This window comes from Excalfactoria chinensis, chromosome 3 (assembly GCF_039878825.1).
Source record: "Excalfactoria chinensis isolate bCotChi1 chromosome 3, bCotChi1.hap2, whole genome shotgun sequence".
NCBI classification, from domain to species: domain Eukaryota; kingdom Metazoa; phylum Chordata; class Aves; order Galliformes; family Phasianidae; genus Excalfactoria; species Excalfactoria chinensis.
The window spans coordinates 8,312,021-8,333,450 of record NC_092827.1 but is presented as its reverse complement, the minus strand read 5'-3'; the positions used below and the strand labels follow the sequence as shown (position 1 = coordinate 8,333,450).

Here is a 21,430-nt window from a genome sequence, read left to right as displayed (position 1 = left end):
GTTTCCCTTTGCCATCCCTCCTCAATGCATTTCTCCAAGTTTCTGGTCAGTATCAGGCATTTTCTTGCTCCATTTGCTGGAACTGCAATATTGCATTATCATTCAGGTTAACATTTGAGCCTCCTGGTCATCTTTAGTGCTCTACTCCCCTCATCTGCATCATGTACCTTTTCCCTCCAGATCTCCACTCCTGTCTTTTTCTGCTTCAACTCTAAGGACTTCCACTGTTCATCAAATCAGGCTTTTGAAAAAGCCCACGGGCTGCAAGTAAAGAGGAAACAGGATGCTGCAGTGGGAAAGTGGGAAAAAACAGGAGGGAGGGGAAGGAAAGAAAAGGATGAAATTAAGCATAAATAACAATAGGCAAATCAGCAAAGGAAGAGAAAAGGAAGAGTTTGAAGCTGATACGAAATGATAACCAGCTGCAATTGCTCAGCACCAAAAATAAACAAGGATGTTGACAAGTTCATTTTCATGTTTAAAATTAAACAACCATAAAATTGAGAAAGGAAGCTTTATAAGGAAAAACTTAGGAAGAACAGTTTGGGCTTAATGCACTCTGCTAGATGTTAGTGCTTGAACTCTCTCTTTTAAGGTGCCCCAGATCTATGTTTTGACCCTATAAAAATTACACTCTTAACTAAAAAAATCCACTCCCTTGCGCTGATTAATAATTGCTATTAGTCTGTAGCTCCTGAGGCAGGAAATCTATGGGCAAGTACCCTGTAGCATGCCTGTAAAGTGATGCCTACGTTCAGTATAGATCAACAATACAATGTGCCACACAACCAGAATATAAATATGACAACTGTAATGAGATCGACCTGTCAACACTGTCCCCTTTATGAGACATTTACAATCAAAGTGAACCGTGTAGATGAAGAGTGTGTGACAAAAAACCCTGTCTGGTGAGCATGTATCTGCCTCATTTTGTGCTCCTCAGCAGCAGACAATCCCCACTGCACTGCTGCCTCAGGAGAATCCCCCCCTCACCACATCCAAAGTGCTGGTTACCAAAGCACTGAGCGGACTCCACCAGTAACCAGGCAGGATTAGTTCTCCAAGGCAGACCGCTATAGAAGTGTCTCCACTGAGCCTGAGGAAGGGACACAGGTTTCAGGCTGGTTTTCCACTGCCCTCCTTCCTCCTGCAATCCGCATCCTGCTGTCACACAGATCACTATTTCCCTGTGCTGCCCTGCCTGCCATGCTGTGGGTAACACAAACATACCAGCACAAGGTGGAGATGGCTCCATGGGGAGCAACATGAGGAAGGACGCAGGGAGTCACTGTCAGAGCTAAATGACACCGTTGTTGCGGATGCAGCCCCGTGCTCTTCTGCTGCCTCTCCTGCTGATTCTGAGATCAAAGCCTCTTCCATAAAAATAAAATGTGACTTTCCTATCTAGAGGTGGTAAAATAAAATTGCTGTGGGCAAAATATCCCCCAGGCCATAGATATGCCTACTCCATCATCTCATATCCCCAGAGAATTGCCACCTTGCATCAGAGCCAGCGGCTCCACACAAGTGAATCATTACAAACCCTGCTCCTTGCTCCTACTTAGCTGTCTATGTGCTATTATTGCCAGCTGCCTGCATTAGAAACTCAGGGGATCCATGCATTGCAACAAGGAAAATGGAACAGGGAGCGCATCTTAGGGGATCATTTGCCACAGTTCATTGGGACAACGTACTCAGACATAGGGTTTGATTTCGGAAGGTCCTGTGTAGAGCCAGGAGTTGGACTCAGTGATCCTTGTGGGTTCCTTAGAACTCAGGATATTCTGTGATTCTATGTGGCTTCCACCCTGCATAGGGACAAAAAGTGGAAAGCAGAGAGGGCTCTATTAGCCCTCAGAGAGCTATTTTCAGAATTAGCTGCTGTTAACTCAGGTGTGAACCTGGGCATGTAAACCTGATCTTCTGGGCCAGTGTGCTGATTCACAAATCCTGACAGGATTCCATGTGTATCAGTTATGCCATTTCATATCTGCAGAGAATCCAGTACAATTAAACCATACAGTAAATCAGACAGATGTGAGAAACTCAGTTTAGTTTGTTAAGGGGGATCTGCTGTTGGAAACAAAGAGGGAGCAGGAATTCGATCACTGATCTGTGTCAGGAAGAGAGGCAAGTGGAAGAGTGATAAATGATGCTGATGACAGCAGGGGAGTAGCAATTACAAATAACTGCACAACATTTCAAGCTTCTACTCCCTGCTGTTAGAATGCCTGTAGCAATGTTAGAGGAAAGAATGATGATTTTCAGACTGAAAACATATCTTTAGGATACTTCAGGATCTGGGTTCATAAGGAGAAATGATACAGCAGCCCCTTCATGTGTCATGTGGCTAGGAGAGAGAACCAACACAGTGAGCTGTAAACATGCAGTCCAGCAAGTGCTGGGGCTGCCTTGTGCCTCTCAGCAATTCATTCTGCACTTCTCACCCATCTCCCATCTGCCACTTCTGGCTTTGTTCATCTTTCTTCACACTCCCAAGGGAGGACTTGCTTGGGATCTCACCAGTGAAACTAAGGGGTTTGGGGCTGCCCACCTTCCACAGCTGGCAGAATCCCACAACGCAGGATGCAGCACATACACCTACCCTGCTCAGGAAAACAAGGTTGGCTCTGCTTGCACTTGGCACTGGGTCTTCAAAGTGCTTGAAATAACGTGAGGGTTGTGCTAGAGCTCTGCAGAGCGATAGCTTGAAATACAGGGTGCTTATGATTTGCCCCAAGCACAGGAAGGTGTATGCCGGTGTTTGAAGGTGCAAAGCTTGATGAGATACTGCCAGAGGACTGTGTACAGAGACAAACCTGATGCAGTGTTCCCCATGTTGCCTTTTGGAAATGTCCTTGGTGTGAGGTCCTGGGTAGCAGCTCAGAGAACAGATAAACAGAGAAGAAGAGAGACTGCCCTCCACCATGTCATCCGTTTGCCCAAAGGTCTTAAATATATCCTGTCAATCTTCATATCATTCATCAGTAACATCCATTTGTAGGGCACAGAGCAGTATGACGCCTCCCTTCCCTTGAGCAATGGTGCTATGCCAACAGCTGGCAGGAGCCTGGCAAACTGAGCATGATCCTCTGTAAGGGTGGCACAGTAAGGGGTACAACAGGCTGGGTTATGTTTCCCACCGCCTCCCAAAGGCAACTGAGAGGATGTTTACTGCCAACATTTGGATAGCACCCAATCACCACACAACCATTCAGAGCTGACTCTCACTGCGCCCTTCTGCAGCAGGGAATGCCAACACTCTTCTTTTACACACTGGGAACAAAACAAGGTCCCAAAAAACAGAAGTGAGCTGGTAACAGCCTAAACAGGATGTCTTTGAAGCTGCATTGAAACTAATTCCTCTGAGAATTTGGCCAGCAGCTCTGGACTACATGCTTCTCCTTCCTGTCTAAGCATCTTGCATTGTGTGGCACTGCCCTTGTCTCTTGGCAGCACCATTGAGCAAATAAAAACAACTCGGAATAGATAAGGGTTTGCTTTAATAGCCCCCGAGAGAGGAAGGGAGGGTTAGCTCTCAGAAGCCACAGAAGAACATCTTTATATATATGCTTATATATATATATATTTATATAGATATATATAACAGAAACAGCGAGGCCAAGCATCTGTCACTCGTAACTGAGACAAGAAAGATGGACAGCATGGAAACAAGTTTGCAGGACAAGACTGTTATACACAGGAACAATAATGCTGGCAGATAACCCATCACACAGATGAAAAATGAGCCATCTTTAGCAAATGGGTCTAGATAATGTTGTAAGGTGGTTCTGAGGGCAAGACATTGTGTTTTGTGCTTAATGATGCCTTCAGAAATGCCTCAGATGCTATTATAGACAAAAAACAGTAAAGCAAGGCACAGAAGACATTTAGAAATCTTCCATTCAAGTCACTCTGACCAGTTTGTGAACCGTGCCAAATCAGTAGCAGTTATTACAGAATAATCACGGTTCAGAGAGCAGACCTCAGAAAATAGCCTATACTACCAGAAACCCAAGTCAAGACCTTTTCCCAGCCCAGTGACTCACCATCGCTTCTACCATGGCCAAACTCTGCTCCAACACAGGCTGCACCCATGCAGCCCTAAGCTAGCTCCTGAGCTGTGCCCACCATCACACAAAGACTATTGCTTGATATGAAGCACCATAGCCAGGCTGCAGACTCACTGCAAAACACCCTCGGCACACCATGGTTGTCTAGTGAGTTGTTAGCATGCTCCCTGGCATGAATTTGTCCCAGGTTAGTTAATGCTTTCCGAGATTAAACTGCGTCTCTGGATATAGTTTAAGGTTCAATACAAGGCTCAGGGTCCTTTCCATTTCGGATGCAGCTGGCTTGCTCTGAGGAGCAGATGATTTTAACTAGGATTTAGTCATCATTTAGTCAGGGCAAGACTAGACATCATGTCCAGTTTTATTTACTTGTCTAGTCACAAACTGCCTCCACAGTGTGTACATCACTGCGCTGACAAATCCAACCCCTGGACACAGACATGACTGTGTATCTCAGGCAATAGGAAAAGAAAGGTCTCGAGTCTTATCCAGAATTTATGGCAAAGAATAGAAAGCCTTTCCTCCTTCAGTGACAAACGCCACTAGCAATCACCTGAATACTACATTTCTTTGCAAAGATGAACTTTTCCCCAGGCAGTTTTATTCTGTTTATCAAAGGGATAATGGAGAGATGAAACTTACAAGGGCTGTGCCCAAGATGTGACCTGAGAAATCAAAGAGCAGAATGAAGAGCTGCTGAGTCCCAAACACGTGTCTGTCTGTAAGCACATTCCTCTATTTGCTGGCACTTCATATGACTCCAGAGCTGGCCAACTACTGCAAAAGGCAGGAGGGATAGGATGTGATCCCCCAGGTGTGTTAATTAGTACCAGCCTACGGTTACAACAGCTAATTCAGGAATTTTTTGTAAGGTTTTACAGACTACTTCCAAAAATGGTTTTCCAAAAGCCCGTTCTCCAGTCCTTTGAAACCAAGACAGAAACATCTGCAGCAAATCCATGGGGAGAGGGGAACAGTGGTTTTATTAAGCGTGCTGATTTAGGAACTTGACAGCATCAGATGAAAAGACAAGCAAATCTCCCATCTCACTGGGCACCTCATCACCCCCCTGCCCCAGACAGCTTCTTCCAGAGCAAGCGATTCTCTTACACTCGGTGAACAGAAAAACAACAGGGCACCTCTGAATCCATTCCTCATTAGCAGTCTGTCCCACCTACAAGCAGTTCTCCGGGTCTTCTGATTAAAGATTTCCTGTGCTTTGGTGAAAGGCACAGGCTAATCGATGAGGTAATGCTTTTTTTATTCTAATTAAGGGTTTGAGTCATCCTATTATTGTAAAGTCCATGCAACAAAACATGTTTAAATCTGTCCGGTTACATCATGTTCAGTCCTCTTCCAAACAAGAAATTAAAAAACAAACCACAACAGCCAACACTTTTGATTCTGTGTAGTTACAAATTTATCCTGTACCCCTTCTAAAGGATCTCCTGCCTCCTACAAACCTGTCTCGGTTAACTAAAGGCTTGCTTAGTATGCCTACACAATAGCTTGTGGCAGCTCCTGCATGCCTTCATCGCTAAGCTCGGCACTGCTGCAAATGACAGCACACTGCTGTTAGAGAGGATGGGAAAATGGAAAGCTGAGAGTTCACTGAAAGGACTATGGGAATGCTATGAAAGCTGGTGCCAGCTAGTGGCAATGGCATTTCATGCTGTTTCCCTGACATTACTTGGCTCCAAAATTCTTATATTTACAGATATGTGTGTGGCAAGTTCACATGCACTGTCCTTTAACGCATTGAAAACAATGAATCAGATCCATTACAAGTCCCACAACATCTTTCTTAAAAGCAGATCTGTTTAAGTTTGTGAGACGGACAAATTCCAATCCGGACAGTTACATCCACATTAGCACAATTCCTCCTGCTGAACTGGAGCTGAATGACGTATTCCTCACTTAGTGCCTGATGTTGCACGAAGCCATTAAGCCCTCACTGCATTTTACCCCAGGTGTAGTTACACTTGTGCTCTGCACCAGAACACTGCTGGCTGGCACGCACAGCTGTAACATTACACAGACTATATATAGAGTTATTTGCAGTCCTCTGGGTTTAGGATGATGGTATAAACACAAAATTACTATTTATAATACCCATTTAAATATATTCAGTGCTCTAATCAGAAAGAAAATGAAGCACATTAAAATAATTACTTGAACTCCCTCCCAAAGGATGCTCGTGTTCCAGCTGTGTGTGTATTGGAATCACGCAAGCCAGCCACGACAGAAACTCACTACTGAAGTTTAACTGAGGCAATTGCTTCCACATGCAAAGGGAAACCTGGGGGAAACAATGACTGCATAAACATGTAGGGCCAAAAATCTTACACCAGAACAGGATATATGACTGCAGATAAGGACAATGCTGGCATGGAGGAGGATTCCTCCAAGTTTCCCCTGGGTCAGAGAAGAGACTATTTCCAGAATAAAAGAAAACACTGAGCAGCCAACTTCAGATCTGTGAGTTACGCCTCTGTGAACCTCTCTGTCAAAATGCCCTACAGCTCTGATCCCAACATACAGTTCCTTCTGACCACGAGCAGATATACAGGAGGCTTTTGTCACATTCATCTGTCAGATACGCTCCCCTGAAGCAGCGCTTATGGATGTAACCTGTAACAAGTACAAAAACACTAAACTGAGAAAATCTCAGCTTTCCTGAGTGCACTTTCATTCAGTTAGCACCTGCCAGAGAACAGCAATGAGAAGAGGGCTGAGTCTTTCACACACCTACCCCAGTGCCCTCAGCTGGAAAATATAGCTAGAAAAGTTTCTCAGCTCCATCACATGGAACCAAACGGACCTTAGTAGAGTCCTTCCAAGGAAAACATCATCCTGGACCCAAGAGCAAACACTCACAGCAGGCAGCGCTGAACTAATACGGGTGTTTCTGTGAGATTCAATAGCTGTATGTGTTTTCATTTTCCACTGTTTTCTTTCAATCACCTTCAACCCTTCATCTGTGGGAGGACAGCAAGTTTGGCAGAGAAGAAACGTGGGAAGCTGTGCCGAGGACGTGGGGCTGGAGACAGAAGGCAAAGGAACACCCACTGCATCATCTGCATATGGGAAGTGAATTCTCACCAGGCATCTATAGACATAAACAACATTCAGGACAGGCAAACTGGAAAGACTAAAGTGTTGCAAGGAGAGCATCCTGCCATCTGCTTTATTCCCTGTTCAGTCAGTTACACAATCTCCACAGCTAGGCTGTAAGTCTGCCCCAAAAAGGGGTCAAGAATAGATAATTTCATGAAAAGCAAATAAGAGTCATCCTTGATTTGCATGAGTAATCCACACTTCCTGCTGTCTTTTCTTCTTTTTCCCTCTCTTTGACGAGGAAGATCACTATATCAGACTACGACCTTGGTTTTCAGCAAAAATTCAACTGCCAGAAATGTTTTGGTGGAAGACCGGTGGGGTTGTTTACTGAGATTCAATAAGTTTCCAATTGAACAGCAGCTGCATTGGAATTGAAACAAATACTTGTGTCACTTGGCTAAGTGACAGTCGAGCATGCCTTGCAACCTAAACTTGTGACTCAATTCACTGAATATAAAGACCTGCCTGTTTAAATATCGAAAGGCTTCACAGCTGTGAGCACGGATGCACACGCTGCTAGCAAAACAAGGCTCTTTCTGTTTCTTGTTCATTGTTTTATCTATCTGAATTTCAATAAAGAAAACACAACCTGTAGCCTCCCCTCCTCTTTGACATGAACACTCTCTCTCAGCTTGTTAGGACAGCCAGGCAAGTGTTTCTACTTTTGTACCCAAATCCTGCTGGATTCAGATGGGAAGCCATGAACTCACAAGGCCAGGCCATAATACAGTTGTGAATTTACAAGTGGCTGAGGAACAGGAGAATGCCTGAGTGGAGGCAACACCTCAGGAGTACAACCGTGCTGAACAAGGACCAGAAGGCACAACAACTGAACACATACATTTTGACCAGTTTGCTCCAGGCCAATTGCCCAGTGGATAGCAGCTGTGCCGTGACACTGCTCCAGCCTGCACATATTCTCTTCTTCCTTTGAGGAAAAAACAAATCCACCAGCAGGCACAGCGCCTGCACCTACCTACCACAGCTCTGGGCATGCCATCAATGAAACTACTTGGCAAGGCACAAAACGCAGGACTCCTTTGGAGCTGACTTCTGTCTCACTGTGAGCTGTTTTCAGCTGCCCAAATTTTCTGGTATAGGAAGTGAGATCAAATTTTGCCATTCATTTCTCCACCAAAAACAATAAAGACCGAGGCCGGCCTAGTCCACAACAGGGCAGAAAAGGGAAAGCAAGGCATCACTGAGATGTCAGGAGACAAACCCTAGTGTGGTGGTCATTAGGACACGACCCAGAAATAACTGCTGGCACGTGCACCAACCTACCTCTCCTCTAGCAGCCAGCCCGGCTCTGCAGGGCTCCGGCAAAGTCAGGGCTTGCTGCCCAGCTGCTTCCTCCCCACCAATCTGCTGCTCAGAGTAATTGCCCGCTTTGTCTGCAGCCAGAAGAGGCCTTGAGTCCTTTAAAACTCTCTTTACCAATCAAACCAAGTGATGGCAAACCTCTAGCACCAGGGCTGATCAAGCTTGACCACAGTAACAACAAACAGCTTTTAAAAACTTTTGGCATCAAGCAAGCCCCCAAAACATCAGCCCTCAGCTGCCTCATCCCTTCCAAACCGTTGTCGGGAGTTAGCTTATCCACAACAGATGCGAAGCATCAATCTACCCATGTGCCTTTGTTCCTCTGGGAAGGTACAAAATGGGATGAAGAGCAGCCATGAGGGGAAATCTGCTGAAATAACAACAAAGGTAGAGAGAGGAGACAGAAGAGATTTTGCCTGGGGAATACCCACCCCATGGCTCTGTGCAGTCTGCCAGGAAAAAACCTCAGGCTGAGGGAGGATGTGCTGTCACTGAAAGATTTAGGGAGGCAAAGGAGAAAGGACGGAAGGGAGGGAACAGTGTGTGGAGGAGAGGCTCTGGTGAGGGGTGCAGAGAGTATATGGAGGCAGGAAAGCATAGGAAAAGGTGGGTTTTCCCAAGCTGGTGAACAAACATTAGCTCAGAGCTTAATTGTCACTGAAGAAAAGCGTGCACAGGGCTGTCACATGCTTTAAGTCATGAAGTACTCATGTTCTTTTGACAAAATTTATCACTGCTTTGCTCAGAAAAGCTGGTTCTGAGTCATTGTAATCAACTACTGTCTCAAGTTCATCGGAGTAAACTGAATACAAGTACTAACATCAGTATTAAACTGAGTTTTAAAGCTCTTGTCTTCAGCCCACAAACAAACTGCACAGTTCATCTGCGGAAGAAAGAGATGAGATCCAACTCAGTTACTGTGATGTGTTCCTACTGTTGTTGTAACATTCAGAGCTAGAACTGTCTAATGTGGTCTTTCTTGGACCAAACAGAAGGAAAAAAATACATAACTGGCTACTTGAATTCCCTACAGAAAGCAAAACCCTAGGAAATCCTCAGGGCAAATAGAGAGCAGACACATCAGAAGGCAGAGAGCTAACCGCTGGGGGAAAAAGGGCTCAGGGCTATACTTCATTTATTAGTTGGTAATCACTTCACACCTCGGGCCTGAGCACAGGAACTCAATTCAGCAATTCTAGTTAGACTAAGTCCTGGTGATCCCCTGGCATGGGACAGATCGCTTTCTCCTAACCCATCCTAATCACAGCCCAGGAGATGGCACAGGCCAATGGCTACTTCCAGTGGGCATTCTGGGTATAGCAAACCTCTTTTGGAGGACAGGGGAATATAACAGAAAATCTTTCATGAGCCAGCACTGTTAAAAGATTCTGCACCTCTAAAAAAAATAAGGCATACTGCTAAAAGCACTGATGTAGTTTATAGGTTACTTAATAATACGTATCTGCAAATGTTGAAACAGATGGATTAAAGACTGATAAATAGCAGCACTGCATTCACTTTAAGGAGAACAGAGAAAAGATAAGTTAATATATTTGATATTTTTCCAATGATGTGAAATAAAATATATATCTAATTTCACAATCTAGAGGATTTTAGTACAGGGATACTGTAAGCATGATGGATTACTAGGGGAAAAAATAAGGGCTTTATGATAAATGCTCTGGCTAAGAGAGGCTTATGTAACTGGGCTCTAAGTAACTGTATGCTTACAATGCCAAATTAAACAAAATAGAAGAAGAAAAGTGCCACTGCTACAAAAGCAAGTACAATACACTCTTTCCCCACCGCACAGTTGATCTCATCTTACTTAGTATTATTCTGTGCTGCTCTGCACAAAGCAGAAAAGGTCTCTACACATGTCCAGGAAAACTTGCAGAGTGATAACACGGAGAAACAATATACCTAACTCTCGAGGAGAGCAGAAGACGAGGTGACAGTACACATCCTATACTCACATTTCAGGTGAATGTTAGCACTGCATCCCAAAAATACCATGTGATTCTGAGCACTTTTCATTCTTGGATAGTGCGTTAAAAGGTGCAACTCCAGGGCGTAAGCTTAATGAGAAGTAAATACTCAAGATGTTCCTAATTCAGACAAGAAAAGGAATCTTTCTGCTGCTAAGCAGCCCAGACATGGATGATGATCACTGTACAAACACAGAAAGTAAGCTTTTGTGCATGAGAAAAGCTGAAGAGCATAGAACTGGCAAGTGAGTTGCCACCAGATATGAAAAATCAACTCGCCACAGCCCTGAATGCAGGGAAGAAAATCAGCACAACTGGGATGTCTCCTCCATTACCAGCCAACATGCACCTGGATGATCGTCATTAATACAAAAGCAGAAAAAACAAGACCCTAGTTTTGCATTTTACCCCTAAGGCCAGTGCATTTAACTGACTATCTGGTGGTTCAGCAGCACAGCAGCAGTGCTGGGCCAAGTCCAAGACACAGCCTTCTGGCCCAGGAGGAAAAGTTGTTACCAAATGAAGCGTGTTGACAACATATGGAGGCTGCTGCTACTGGAGCAGTTTCATCCTTATCCAGAAATAAAAAAAATAAAATAAAATAAATGTAGGATTATGCCAAACACGTGATTCAATTTAGGTCAGAGCTCCGCTACTCAAAGCACTCTGGCTGCTGATACGGCTTGCAATGGACTGCCTTGTTTTACGGTTGACCTCATATGTTTTCAAAGATATTTTTAATTATTATTATTATTATTATTTAATATAAAGCAAAACAAGGGAAGGAATTCTGGATTTTTTTTCGATCTGAATTATCCATGCAACAAGGAACTGCACAATACTAAACACGTTTATCCAGTCTGTACCGCCTTCTTTTTTTATTCATTCCCATCCCAAACAAAGCATGCCTGAGAAACTGAAGCTGAAAGTCTGTCAAGTTCCTTGTTTAAAGCATGCACAGACCTACAACTTTAAGGGCATGAAAAAAAACCCTAAAATGTTCACTCCAGAAACACCAACTCACTGAAAACTATGATTCTTTCTTTGTCCTCTTACGTAGACATCTATTATTCAACTCCAGGCAACCCTACAGGCTTGGGGAAGTGTGGCTGGAAAGTTGCCTGATGGAAAGGGATGATGTGCTGATGGACAGTTGGCTGAATATGAGCCAGCAGTGTGCCCAGGTGGCCAAGAAGGCCAATGGCATCCTGGTTTGTATCAGGAATGGTGTGGTGAGCAGGACTAAGGAAGTCATCCTGCCCCTGTACTCAGCATTGGTGAGGCTTCACCTCGAGTACTGTGTCCAGTTTTGGGCACCTCAGCACAAGAAAGATATGGAAGTACTGGAGCAGGTCCAGAGAAGGGCAGCGAGGCTCGTTAAGGGCTTGGAGAATCAGCCCTACGAGGAGAGGCTAAGGAAGCTGGGGCTGTTTAGTCTGAGGAAGAGGAGGCTGAGGGGAGACCTTATTGCCGTCTTCCAGTACCTGAAAGGTTCTTACAGTGAGAGTGGGGCAGGTCTCTTCTCACTAGTGACTTGTGACAGGACGAGGGGAAATGGCCTCAAGCAGCTCCAAGGTAACTTTAGGTCTGAAACACTTCTTTACAGAAAGGGTAGTTAGGTACTGGAATAGGCTCCCCAGGAAGGTGGTTGAGTCACCATCCCTGGATGTGTTTAAGAGCCATTTGGATGTGGTGCTCAGAGATATGATTTAGCAGGGGGTTGGGTTGTTTGTTAGGGTACTATCGTTGGACTTGATGATCTTTAAGGTCTTTTCCAACCTGGTTAATTCTATGATTCTGTTATTCCTAGATGGCTTAAAACTGGGATGCAATGCTTATGTCCAACCTGATCACCACTGATGTGAAATAAAAATACCTTCCATAGAAGCTTGCTGAGTCAGAGGAATTAGAAACAATATAAATGAGATTCAGGATTCTCATTTCCACTGCTGTGACAGTGTACATATGATATTTAAAAAAATAATAAATACACCGAGAAGTTTTTATATAAGAAGCCAACCACTGAGTTAGAGAGAAAACCATCAGACTGCATGATGCGTCACACTGCAACTCTCAACCAGTGAAGGCCTTGTTTCTTCTTAAATAAACAAAATTATTCTGATTCACTAAGAATTCTGCTCTGGAAAGGAATGAAAGCAATAAACTAAATGAGGATTAAATACCAAATCTTTTCATCCTTCAAGGCATTAAAGGACCAAAATAATCAGACTTTCAAATGTTACGTCAAACTCTGCAGAGCAGAAAAGCAAACTTCTTGCTTGTTTTGGCACAGCAAATTCTTTACAGCTTACACTTGTTGTAACTCTGAAAATACAACACTGTGTTTGCTAAACCAATATATCATTTTCCTATCCAAAAAAGGACAGTTTCTTTTATAAACACCACCAACTAAAGAGCATTCTGCGGGAAGTACTACGTTATCTGGTTTCTCATTGTAAATAGTTGCTGAACTTTTTAAAACACCTCTTCAACAAAGGAGAAATTCTGAGTAATTAAGCACATTTTGTCAAAAGAATAAGGTTTAAAGTTCCCCGGTGAAGCGTAAAGGATGAAATATCTCAGGTAAAATGGATGCTATCTGGACATCAGCTAGTGTTGATGTTAGTGTTTTGCTATTATAATCATGAAATGTGATTATAATAGCAAAATCAAAATCCTTAATCATTACAGTCCACTTGAATTTTAGTTTTGGAGACCCATGCAAAGAACTTGGTGTGAATGACCACGCTGCAAATGATTCACAGTAACTGGGAATCAATAAGAGAGTGTTCTGGTTCATTCCTATCAGTTACTACCTTCTTCTAGGAAGAAGCATTTCAAAAGTCCAGACTTCAAGGTTCAAGAAAAAAACATTCAGTAGAGGCTAATGACTGTGGATGCCTCAACCAATTCAGCTGAATCCATCAGCCTGCTTACTGAAGGTCAAGAACAAGTAGATTTACTTTGGGCCTCTCTACTTGGGTATCTAAAGTTTGAGACACACTAAAAAAAACAGTCACAACTTATGATCCCAAACATGGAAAAACTAAATTTACAGTCAGACTTCAGTGGTTAGAAATGCTTTTGGGAATTCAGTGAGAATTTCCATCTTGAAGTGGAAATAACCATCTGAAATTATTGGACAGATACACAAACCCAGACGTTACCTTTAGCAACCTCTGATTCAATTCCTTGGTTTCTCAAGCTATTATTGCTTATGTCTTAGATGCATTTATGATGTGGTATCATCAAAGAAGGGCAAAAGGAAAGATAGCCCATACATGAATCTCATGATTGAAACATTGGTTCTTTGTGCTGCTATAACTTCATGTCATTCTAGGTACCAGTCAGCTCAGAAGTAGTTCCAGACACAGTAATCATAGAATCATAGAATCATAGAATGACCCGGGTTGGAAGGGACCTCAAGGATCACGTAGTTTCAACCCCCCTGCCTAGCAGGGCCACCAAACATACACCTTTACCCTTATATACTTAATGTATTTATTTATATACTTAATTATTATACTGTAATTATTTATATACTTAACGTATTACATTAACGTGTAATCAATATGTAGTGACTAGGTAACTAGAATCACACTCTATAGGATAAGAAGAACACATCCTAAAAGATAAGTGAAGTTGCAAATACAGATAAGTGCGAATCTACTGTTGGCTGAGACCCGACAATTCTAGACTGAATCCAGAAGGTCCCCGCGCTTGTTGTTCAAGCTGTACTAATCACTGAGACCAACAGCAGCAGAACAGTCTCAGGTACCAGATTCGGACTCCCCACCAACAGCTCCTGTAAGGAAAGAACTCTTATCCCACTTCCCATAGTCAGTCTTCACCAACCATCCTTGAGTAAAACGAGAAGTGAAGCAGGACCCATTGTCAGTCTTAACGTGACTGGGTAAACCGACCACAGCAACAGCGGTTGCCAAATGGTACTGGACTGCAGTCAAGCCAGACCTGACATGCTGAGTGGCCGTGATGACAGTAGAGGAGGTACTCACAGCAATAGCCAGCCATTGACGGGGAGACAAGCAAGGCTCCCAGATGATACCAGTTTGCCAGATCTGCAGCGACCCTAGGCCAAAGACAGGAGTGCTGGCAACTTTATCTGCTATTGCATTACCTCTGGTAAAAAGGCTTGGCACCTCAGAGTGACCACGCACATATAAGGATGCAACAGGAGCTGTGTGGGAAGCCAAGGTCTCCCAAAATTCCAGCAGCCTCTGTACTTGGGAGGCCCTCCCGGCCCATCCAGGCCAACTGCTTGGCTGCAAAGATGGAGTCAGCAATAGTGTTAGAGGGCATCATACGCCAGAGGTGCATTGCGGCTGTTACAGCCATCACCTCAAGCATCTGCACGCTGACCATTCGGTTTGTGAAGACAGCAGCCTGTGAACTACGGTTGGAATCCTGCCAAACCACCGTCCTGAGATTAAGAGTCTCATGCCCTTCTGACTGAGCTAGCCGGGCCATTTCAAGGCCTCGAGCAGTGTCCCACTGTGCAAGCGATCCTTCCATGCAGCTCTGTAAGATCTTTTGCCAAACTGCAGCCATTTCGCTAGATGGATTTTGGGGTTCTTTTGGGTCAGATCCCTTCAGCTGACCATACAAGGGCTTCATCAATTGAGAAGGTATCTCCAAAGCACCCTGAACCCACTGGAGGGCTGGTGAGCAGAGAACTGTCACCAGATGCTAGCAGAGAGCAGGAGCAGAACCGCAGGGGACGCACCCAGGACAGGCCAGATCCTCCAAGAACAACTTCCCCACAGAGAAAGCACTCCTCCAGTGAGCAGAGACCCTCAGGTCTGCCACAGAATGAAAATCCCACTGGGTCCAAGACTCCAACCCTCATCATGCGCAAGCTCTTTGAAGAAGTAAACCCCAGTGCTCTCCAAAATGTCATGTCCTATAGTGTCCAGCAGCTTAACAATTTGTGGAAGCATCCTGCAGCATCTAATAGAGCACCCACTGCAGTTGAGACTGTAGTTAAGCCATTCACAACGTCTCTCTTGGATTCCCTGAGGAATGCACTGAAGAGGCCCTACAAATTTTCTTTACTCCATAAAGGTTATTCTTTATGAATCTACAGGAATCTATCTACAGAAAAACAGCAGAGGCCTCTCCTTCTCTGTCAAGTCCAACTGAAAGCTTTTTATATTACAAAGCATTGGGATGAGGGAACGGAGACATGCAACAGACTTTATTATTTAAAAAAATTAGGCAAAAAAATTAAACAACAATGGCCATGACATCCATACCTGATTATACCAAGAGGGTCTAAATCTTCTTCCTCCTCTTCCTCTTCTTTTTTCTCATTTTTCTTAGCATTCTCCAGTGTTGCAAGCTTTGAAATCAAGTCAGGTGTCTTCTCCTCTTTGAAGAAATCCAATGCATCATTTTCTTCATCTTCTTTCTCTTTGTCATCAGGAATGTTTCTACCCTTGAAGTCAGTGACACCAGGGGATTTTGTTCCTGCAAAACACAATTACAGGTGCAAAACTGAAAACACGGGACAACAGCCATGTTTTATTTCATGCCTCGCACCTCTTCCTCCTGATTTTGTTTGAGGAATGAAGTACACAATCAGCTTTTGTGAAATTCTTCCAATATTCCCAACTGTCCCTAGTTCTTCTCAATCTTGCATCATTATATTTCTGATCTGTTTACTGATTTTAAGTTGTCAAGCAGAAAAAGACAGAAGAAATTAACTTCTATCAGCATATGTCTAATCTTCTCCTTTATGTTCCTTCTGTAGTCAGTGGAAACAATAGAATTTCCAGTCAGTGACTCATCATGTCTAAATACAGTTGTTTAAGTTTCCTTCTGAAGTGCCTATTTCTCCCCATTGGCTACAGAGGGGGCCTAAACGCTCCACTTTGCTGTAGATAACTAACCTTCATATATAACTAGAAGAGATAAAGTCCACTTTTAGTTACTGATTTAATGAACTTGGGCTAAAATACAGCACTGGACAGCATGAAAAACAGTTTCCAAAACAGTTCTTCAATTTACACTCAGAAAAGAAGTCTGAAGTTCTAATTCTCTTCACTATGCAAGACCCATCAAACAGAACAAACTCAACAAACTGAAACATTGAGAAAGTCTTCTGACCAACTTTATTATACGGAAAACCTAGGAGCGAGAGAAGAGCTCGCAACTAGTCTGTTCTATGGAGTCTCTGGATGTTCAGGAAACCAATTTAAAATAATGAGACTATCTAAAAATAGGCTAGCTTAAAAACAGTATTGGTAGATAAAATTCTTACCTTCATCCTTTTGACTGTTAAAATAACATGGCAAGTGAGACTCATCTCACCTTGCTTTCATGACCACGTGTCCCCAGCCAGCTAGGGCAGAACACAGTAACTAAAGGCGCATGTCTACACTGAAGAAGTGGTCTTACGCTTCCCTTATGGGCAAGGGAGTGCTGATGAGGGCAGACAGTAGAGGTTAGGATGCTGCACATTTTATTCCCATGTAGATAAACATCTACGTTTTACCATGTTAAATCTCCCCAAACACCTCTTTATATATTGACTATGTCTCCAATATCTGTAGTGTATGTACTGAAGTTCATCTGGTTTGGTAGAGTGAGACACAATATTCTAAGGCAGGTTTTGATAAACAGGTCACATTACTTGTACATAACCTGTCCACAGAATATAAGGACTTATTCAGCTATAGTCATCTGTATCATATACAGAAAAGCTTAACACAAATTCTAAATTTTCCTTTCTAAAGTCTACTTTCAAGACAAGGATAGGGAAGAACTCTAAAATCTTATTTGGCAAAATCCTTTCGCTAACATTATGAAGTTTTGCCCCCCTTGACTTTAAGAAGCTTTTTTCAATTGTGGGTTTTGTGACTGATAAGGCTTTGCTTACAAGGATGCACACTTGCCAGTGTCACAGAGCAATACTTAAATGAACTAAGAGCAGAGAGCCCATCTGTTCTATTCATTCACTTACTCACTGCTACGTCCAAGAAATGTAAGAAAGGATATGTATAAATAATTGGAAGTGGCAACAAGAACTGGACACAAAGCTCAGAGAAATTAAGGAGGAAAAAAAAAAGCTAAAGAATGGGTTTAACTAAAAAAGCATCAGACTTCTACTGAAAAAGTCATTGTCAACAGTTTGTTTTAGGGTCTGCTTCAACATGACCTAGCAGTTTTATTAGGAATGAAAAACAAAGCATGGAACAGTTATTCACTAAGGGAGCCCTGCACCGTCCTACCAGGGACCATCCCTCTGCTAACAATACGCGATTATTTAGCCTATGAAACTTACATGCTCTGAATCACAGCTTTAGTATATGCCTAAGGGAAATTAGAGATTGTGCAACTGACACTTTCATAACGACCATTTTGGTATCAGTACTTCCAAAGGAGATATGTGTTCAGTGAAGAGGGGAAAATAACAGCAAAGACAATCAGAAAGAGTGGTAAGACATTGACACAGGCTGCCCAGGGAGGTGGTGGAGTCACTGTCCCTGGAGATGTTCAAGAAACATGGAGATGTGGTACTAAGGGACCTGGTCAGTGGGCATGGTGGGGATGAGTTGGTGGTTGGACTAGATGATCTGAGGGGTCTATTCCAACCTTACTGATTCCATGGTTCAATGACTGTGTAGTACTGTCGATGCACAAGAGAATGTTTTTAGTGACAACCTTTACTCTGGCATTCTCTAGCTCTTGACTACCTAAATCAAGTACCTAATAAGGCTTGTAGTAAGCATGTTTGTGGAAGTGGGGACACTCACATATTTTAGTTACCTAAAAATTCCAGTAACTCAGGACTCGTTGCTAGATCCTCATCTTTTGAGATGAATTTCATGATATCATTGAACGTTGCTCTTCGTTCATAGATGTCAGATTCTCCCACAAAGAGAACTTTCCTAGGCAAGAGTGGAAGAGAAGCATGTGGATACCGTGCTGACAGTCTGTGGTAGAGCTCCTCTATCTCGCTGTACTTCTTGGACACCTGAAATAGAATGTGTTGTCTGGGTAAGTTTCTTTAAAGGCAAGAGGGAGACACGGGCAGCAAGCAGCAATTTAAGCACTGTGAAGCATTAACCCTGGAACCTGCGGTGGAAAAACATTTATTACCAAAGAACTTTACATATATAGCCTAGTAAAAACTTGTTATCTACACAGCCAATCCCAAAGCAACGTTGCTGGTCTTCTGATTCTGTTATTAAAATCTGCTCTCTAATGAAATAGAAGTTCATTGCCAGATACCCAGCGTCCATTTGTCTGACTCATCAGCTAATTAAATACTGGGAAGATCTCTGCTCCAGATACTTTCCTCTGACAGCTAAAATTCGTGTCTGCTATGTGATGATACAGCTTCAGAAGACAGGAGGCATAGCCAGGTATGTATCATATGGAGAAAGCAGGTTGAATCTTTTTACCACCACTCCGGGAGACAGATATCTCAGCCTTGCTGGGTTTTGGTGTGTTTCTGGCTGTCAAGGCCTAAACACCTGTCACATTTGTTGCCCTGCACAGCACCCAACACAAAAACTCAAGGGCAAAGACCTCGGGTAATCCTTAACTCTTTAGTTTATCCATTAAAAAACTCAAAGGCAAAGACCTTAGCTGATCCCTGGCTCCTTATCTACAAGAAAATAAAAAGAAACCACTTGGCTATGGTCAACAGGTTCTTGTATAGTGAGAAGATGCCAACAGCAGAGTCATTCCCTCTTCACACAAAGGCAGGAAGTCTGAGGAGAAATAAGGCCCAAGATACCACAGGAAAGTGATAACCATGGGAATGCTGGTTAGAAATAGTCTGGCTTCTATGCCACAGCCAGTTCTGAATTCAAGACTGGAAACCAACACATACAAAAAGTCCCCCACAAAAAGACAACACACTGTCTGTAACTGATATTATGGTCATAATGGGGATTGACTGCCATGCTATGGGACTGTGGCATTATACAGACAATACATTAATCTTGATGATCCATAATCTATTAAAGCGTTGCAATGCATACGGAGTTGGATTTAAAAAAACAACCCAAAATCTAGTGCAAGCAGAGGCTGCATGGATCAGATCCTCTCCTAGGGTGGAACATTTATCCTCCTGTAACTTACGCTGTAGTGTAGTGGAGTGAATCCCAATTAGCAGTGAGCTATAAGAGACGGAGAGACATGAGCACCACATCTTCTATCTTGGGATAGAAGAAGGCAGAATATTTCCACCAACACAGCAATAATAGAAGGTCAACCCACAAGAAGCACAGAAGTATCTCGGAAATAAGCTAGGCAGTAACTCAGAACCCATAAACTATATCTATACAAGCAAACTTAACAGTATCGGGGTATATTCCCCAGCAGTGAAACTTGATAGTATCTGATAGGAACCTTATAGTGTCTCTCTGGAATCTGATAGCATCTGGCACAGTTTTGCCTGGGCAGTTAGCACTCCCTCAGCTAAACTTCTCAGTCCAGGATTTAGCCTGGTGCAGAGCACTCAGTAGCCTTTTTGGGTACTGCCAGTCATTGTAAATCAGTAAAAAAGTTTCACACTATAGATGCAGCCAGACTGCTAGCTGGCCTCCAGGTCAGAGAACAGGCCCTGACATTAACAGAAACAGTAGGCTAGTCCGCTGAGCTACGCACAGCCATAAAGAACAATAGCCACCCCAGCTTTCATGCTTCCCTGCCTTTCAGAGTAATTATCAACCAACCCAGATGATTTGCAAGATGTCTGCGTTTCAGATGTACAGTGATCACTCTGGGTTCAGTGTCCACCAATAAAAGGCAAGCAACTCTTGCAAGAAAGATCAGAATCACAAAAACAAAACTGAGCTGATTGGGAAATGAAAAATTAGGATTTTAGACTTGCATCCTATATGCAATACAGGCAAGTATAGGCAACATTGTACTCTGCATGCAGGATCTGACACTCAATTCAGCAGCCAGGAACTAAAGTGATGGCAATAAAGAGATCTCCCCAAAATAAACCAACTCTCCCTTTGAAGAATACCCTAAAATAAGACAGGAAAGCAATTCTGGAATTTCTGAACTGCCATGCATTTTTGTTTAGCTGTTCTCCAGCAGCACTCTGAATAGATTATGATACTAAAGTCCCTTCTAAACATACTGTATAAGCACCGGTATAAGGGCAGTGAGGAAGTCGCTGGTCTTTTTTCAACAGAATAAATAAATTTCACCTTCTGCCAAGAAAAAGAATCAAATCTGATTTGCAAAAAATGCCCAATGTCTAATTAATGGCAATAATATAATACATAACAAATTAATGTCTGAAACCATTAGAAGACAGCAGCCAATCAACAAGACCAAGCCAAAACAGCTTTAAAGCACTCAGAAAGGAACATTGAACTGAGACATACAAACATATTTCTCTCCCCTCTTAACTATCATCCCTCCTCTATCAAACACTGCACGTAATTAATAATTCTCAATTTATATCTCATTACACCATTGAACTTAAAGTATACGCACACCTTCGCATGTTGTTACTAATTGAGCCATTGTGAATCTGTGTGGGCTCTGCACAACACCGTGCAACAGCACATACAGTGTAATAATACTATACTCAAAGCATACTAACAGGATACCCAAAAGCCTGCAACACACCATGCAGACTAACATCCAGCAGTGTGGGGATGCCCTCTGCTGGGATAACCTGCCACACACACGGGATGTGAAACCTGCAGCCCAAACTACACCAAAGGCTGTGCCTAGCAAGTCCCTGCCTCCTCTGGCTCTGCCTCAAACCCCAGCTTACAATGTAATGTTTTCTGTCAATTTCCCAAGGGAGGGCATGCAGCAAGTTAAATCTTCCTTTTCCCAGTTACCCTTCATAATTCTGTGAAAAGAGGCCATGGATTCCGTGGTACAGAATGCCAGTTTAAAAAACAAGAAGTTGCTCTAAAGCCTTCT

General features: G+C 43.1%; 1 protein-coding gene across 2 annotated transcripts in view; it reads right to left on the bottom strand.

Moving 5' to 3' along the window:
- The window catches only part of HS1BP3 (HCLS1 binding protein 3), a 43,986-nt gene that overhangs the window by 16,305 nt on the left and 6,251 nt on the right, over nucleotides 1-21,430 (bottom strand). For both annotated transcript variants that reach the window (XR_011903108.1, XM_072332527.1), the window contains exons 3-4: nucleotides 18,293-18,500; nucleotides 15,778-15,991 (exon numbers count right to left, since the gene is read on the bottom strand). Coding sequence is in view for 1 of the 2 variants with exons in the window: in XM_072332527.1 (XP_072188628.1) it covers nucleotides 15,778-15,991; nucleotides 18,293-18,500 (422 nt within the window). In the remaining variant the exon portion in view is untranslated. The remainder of the gene's footprint in view (nucleotides 1-15,777; nucleotides 15,992-18,292; nucleotides 18,501-21,430) is intronic.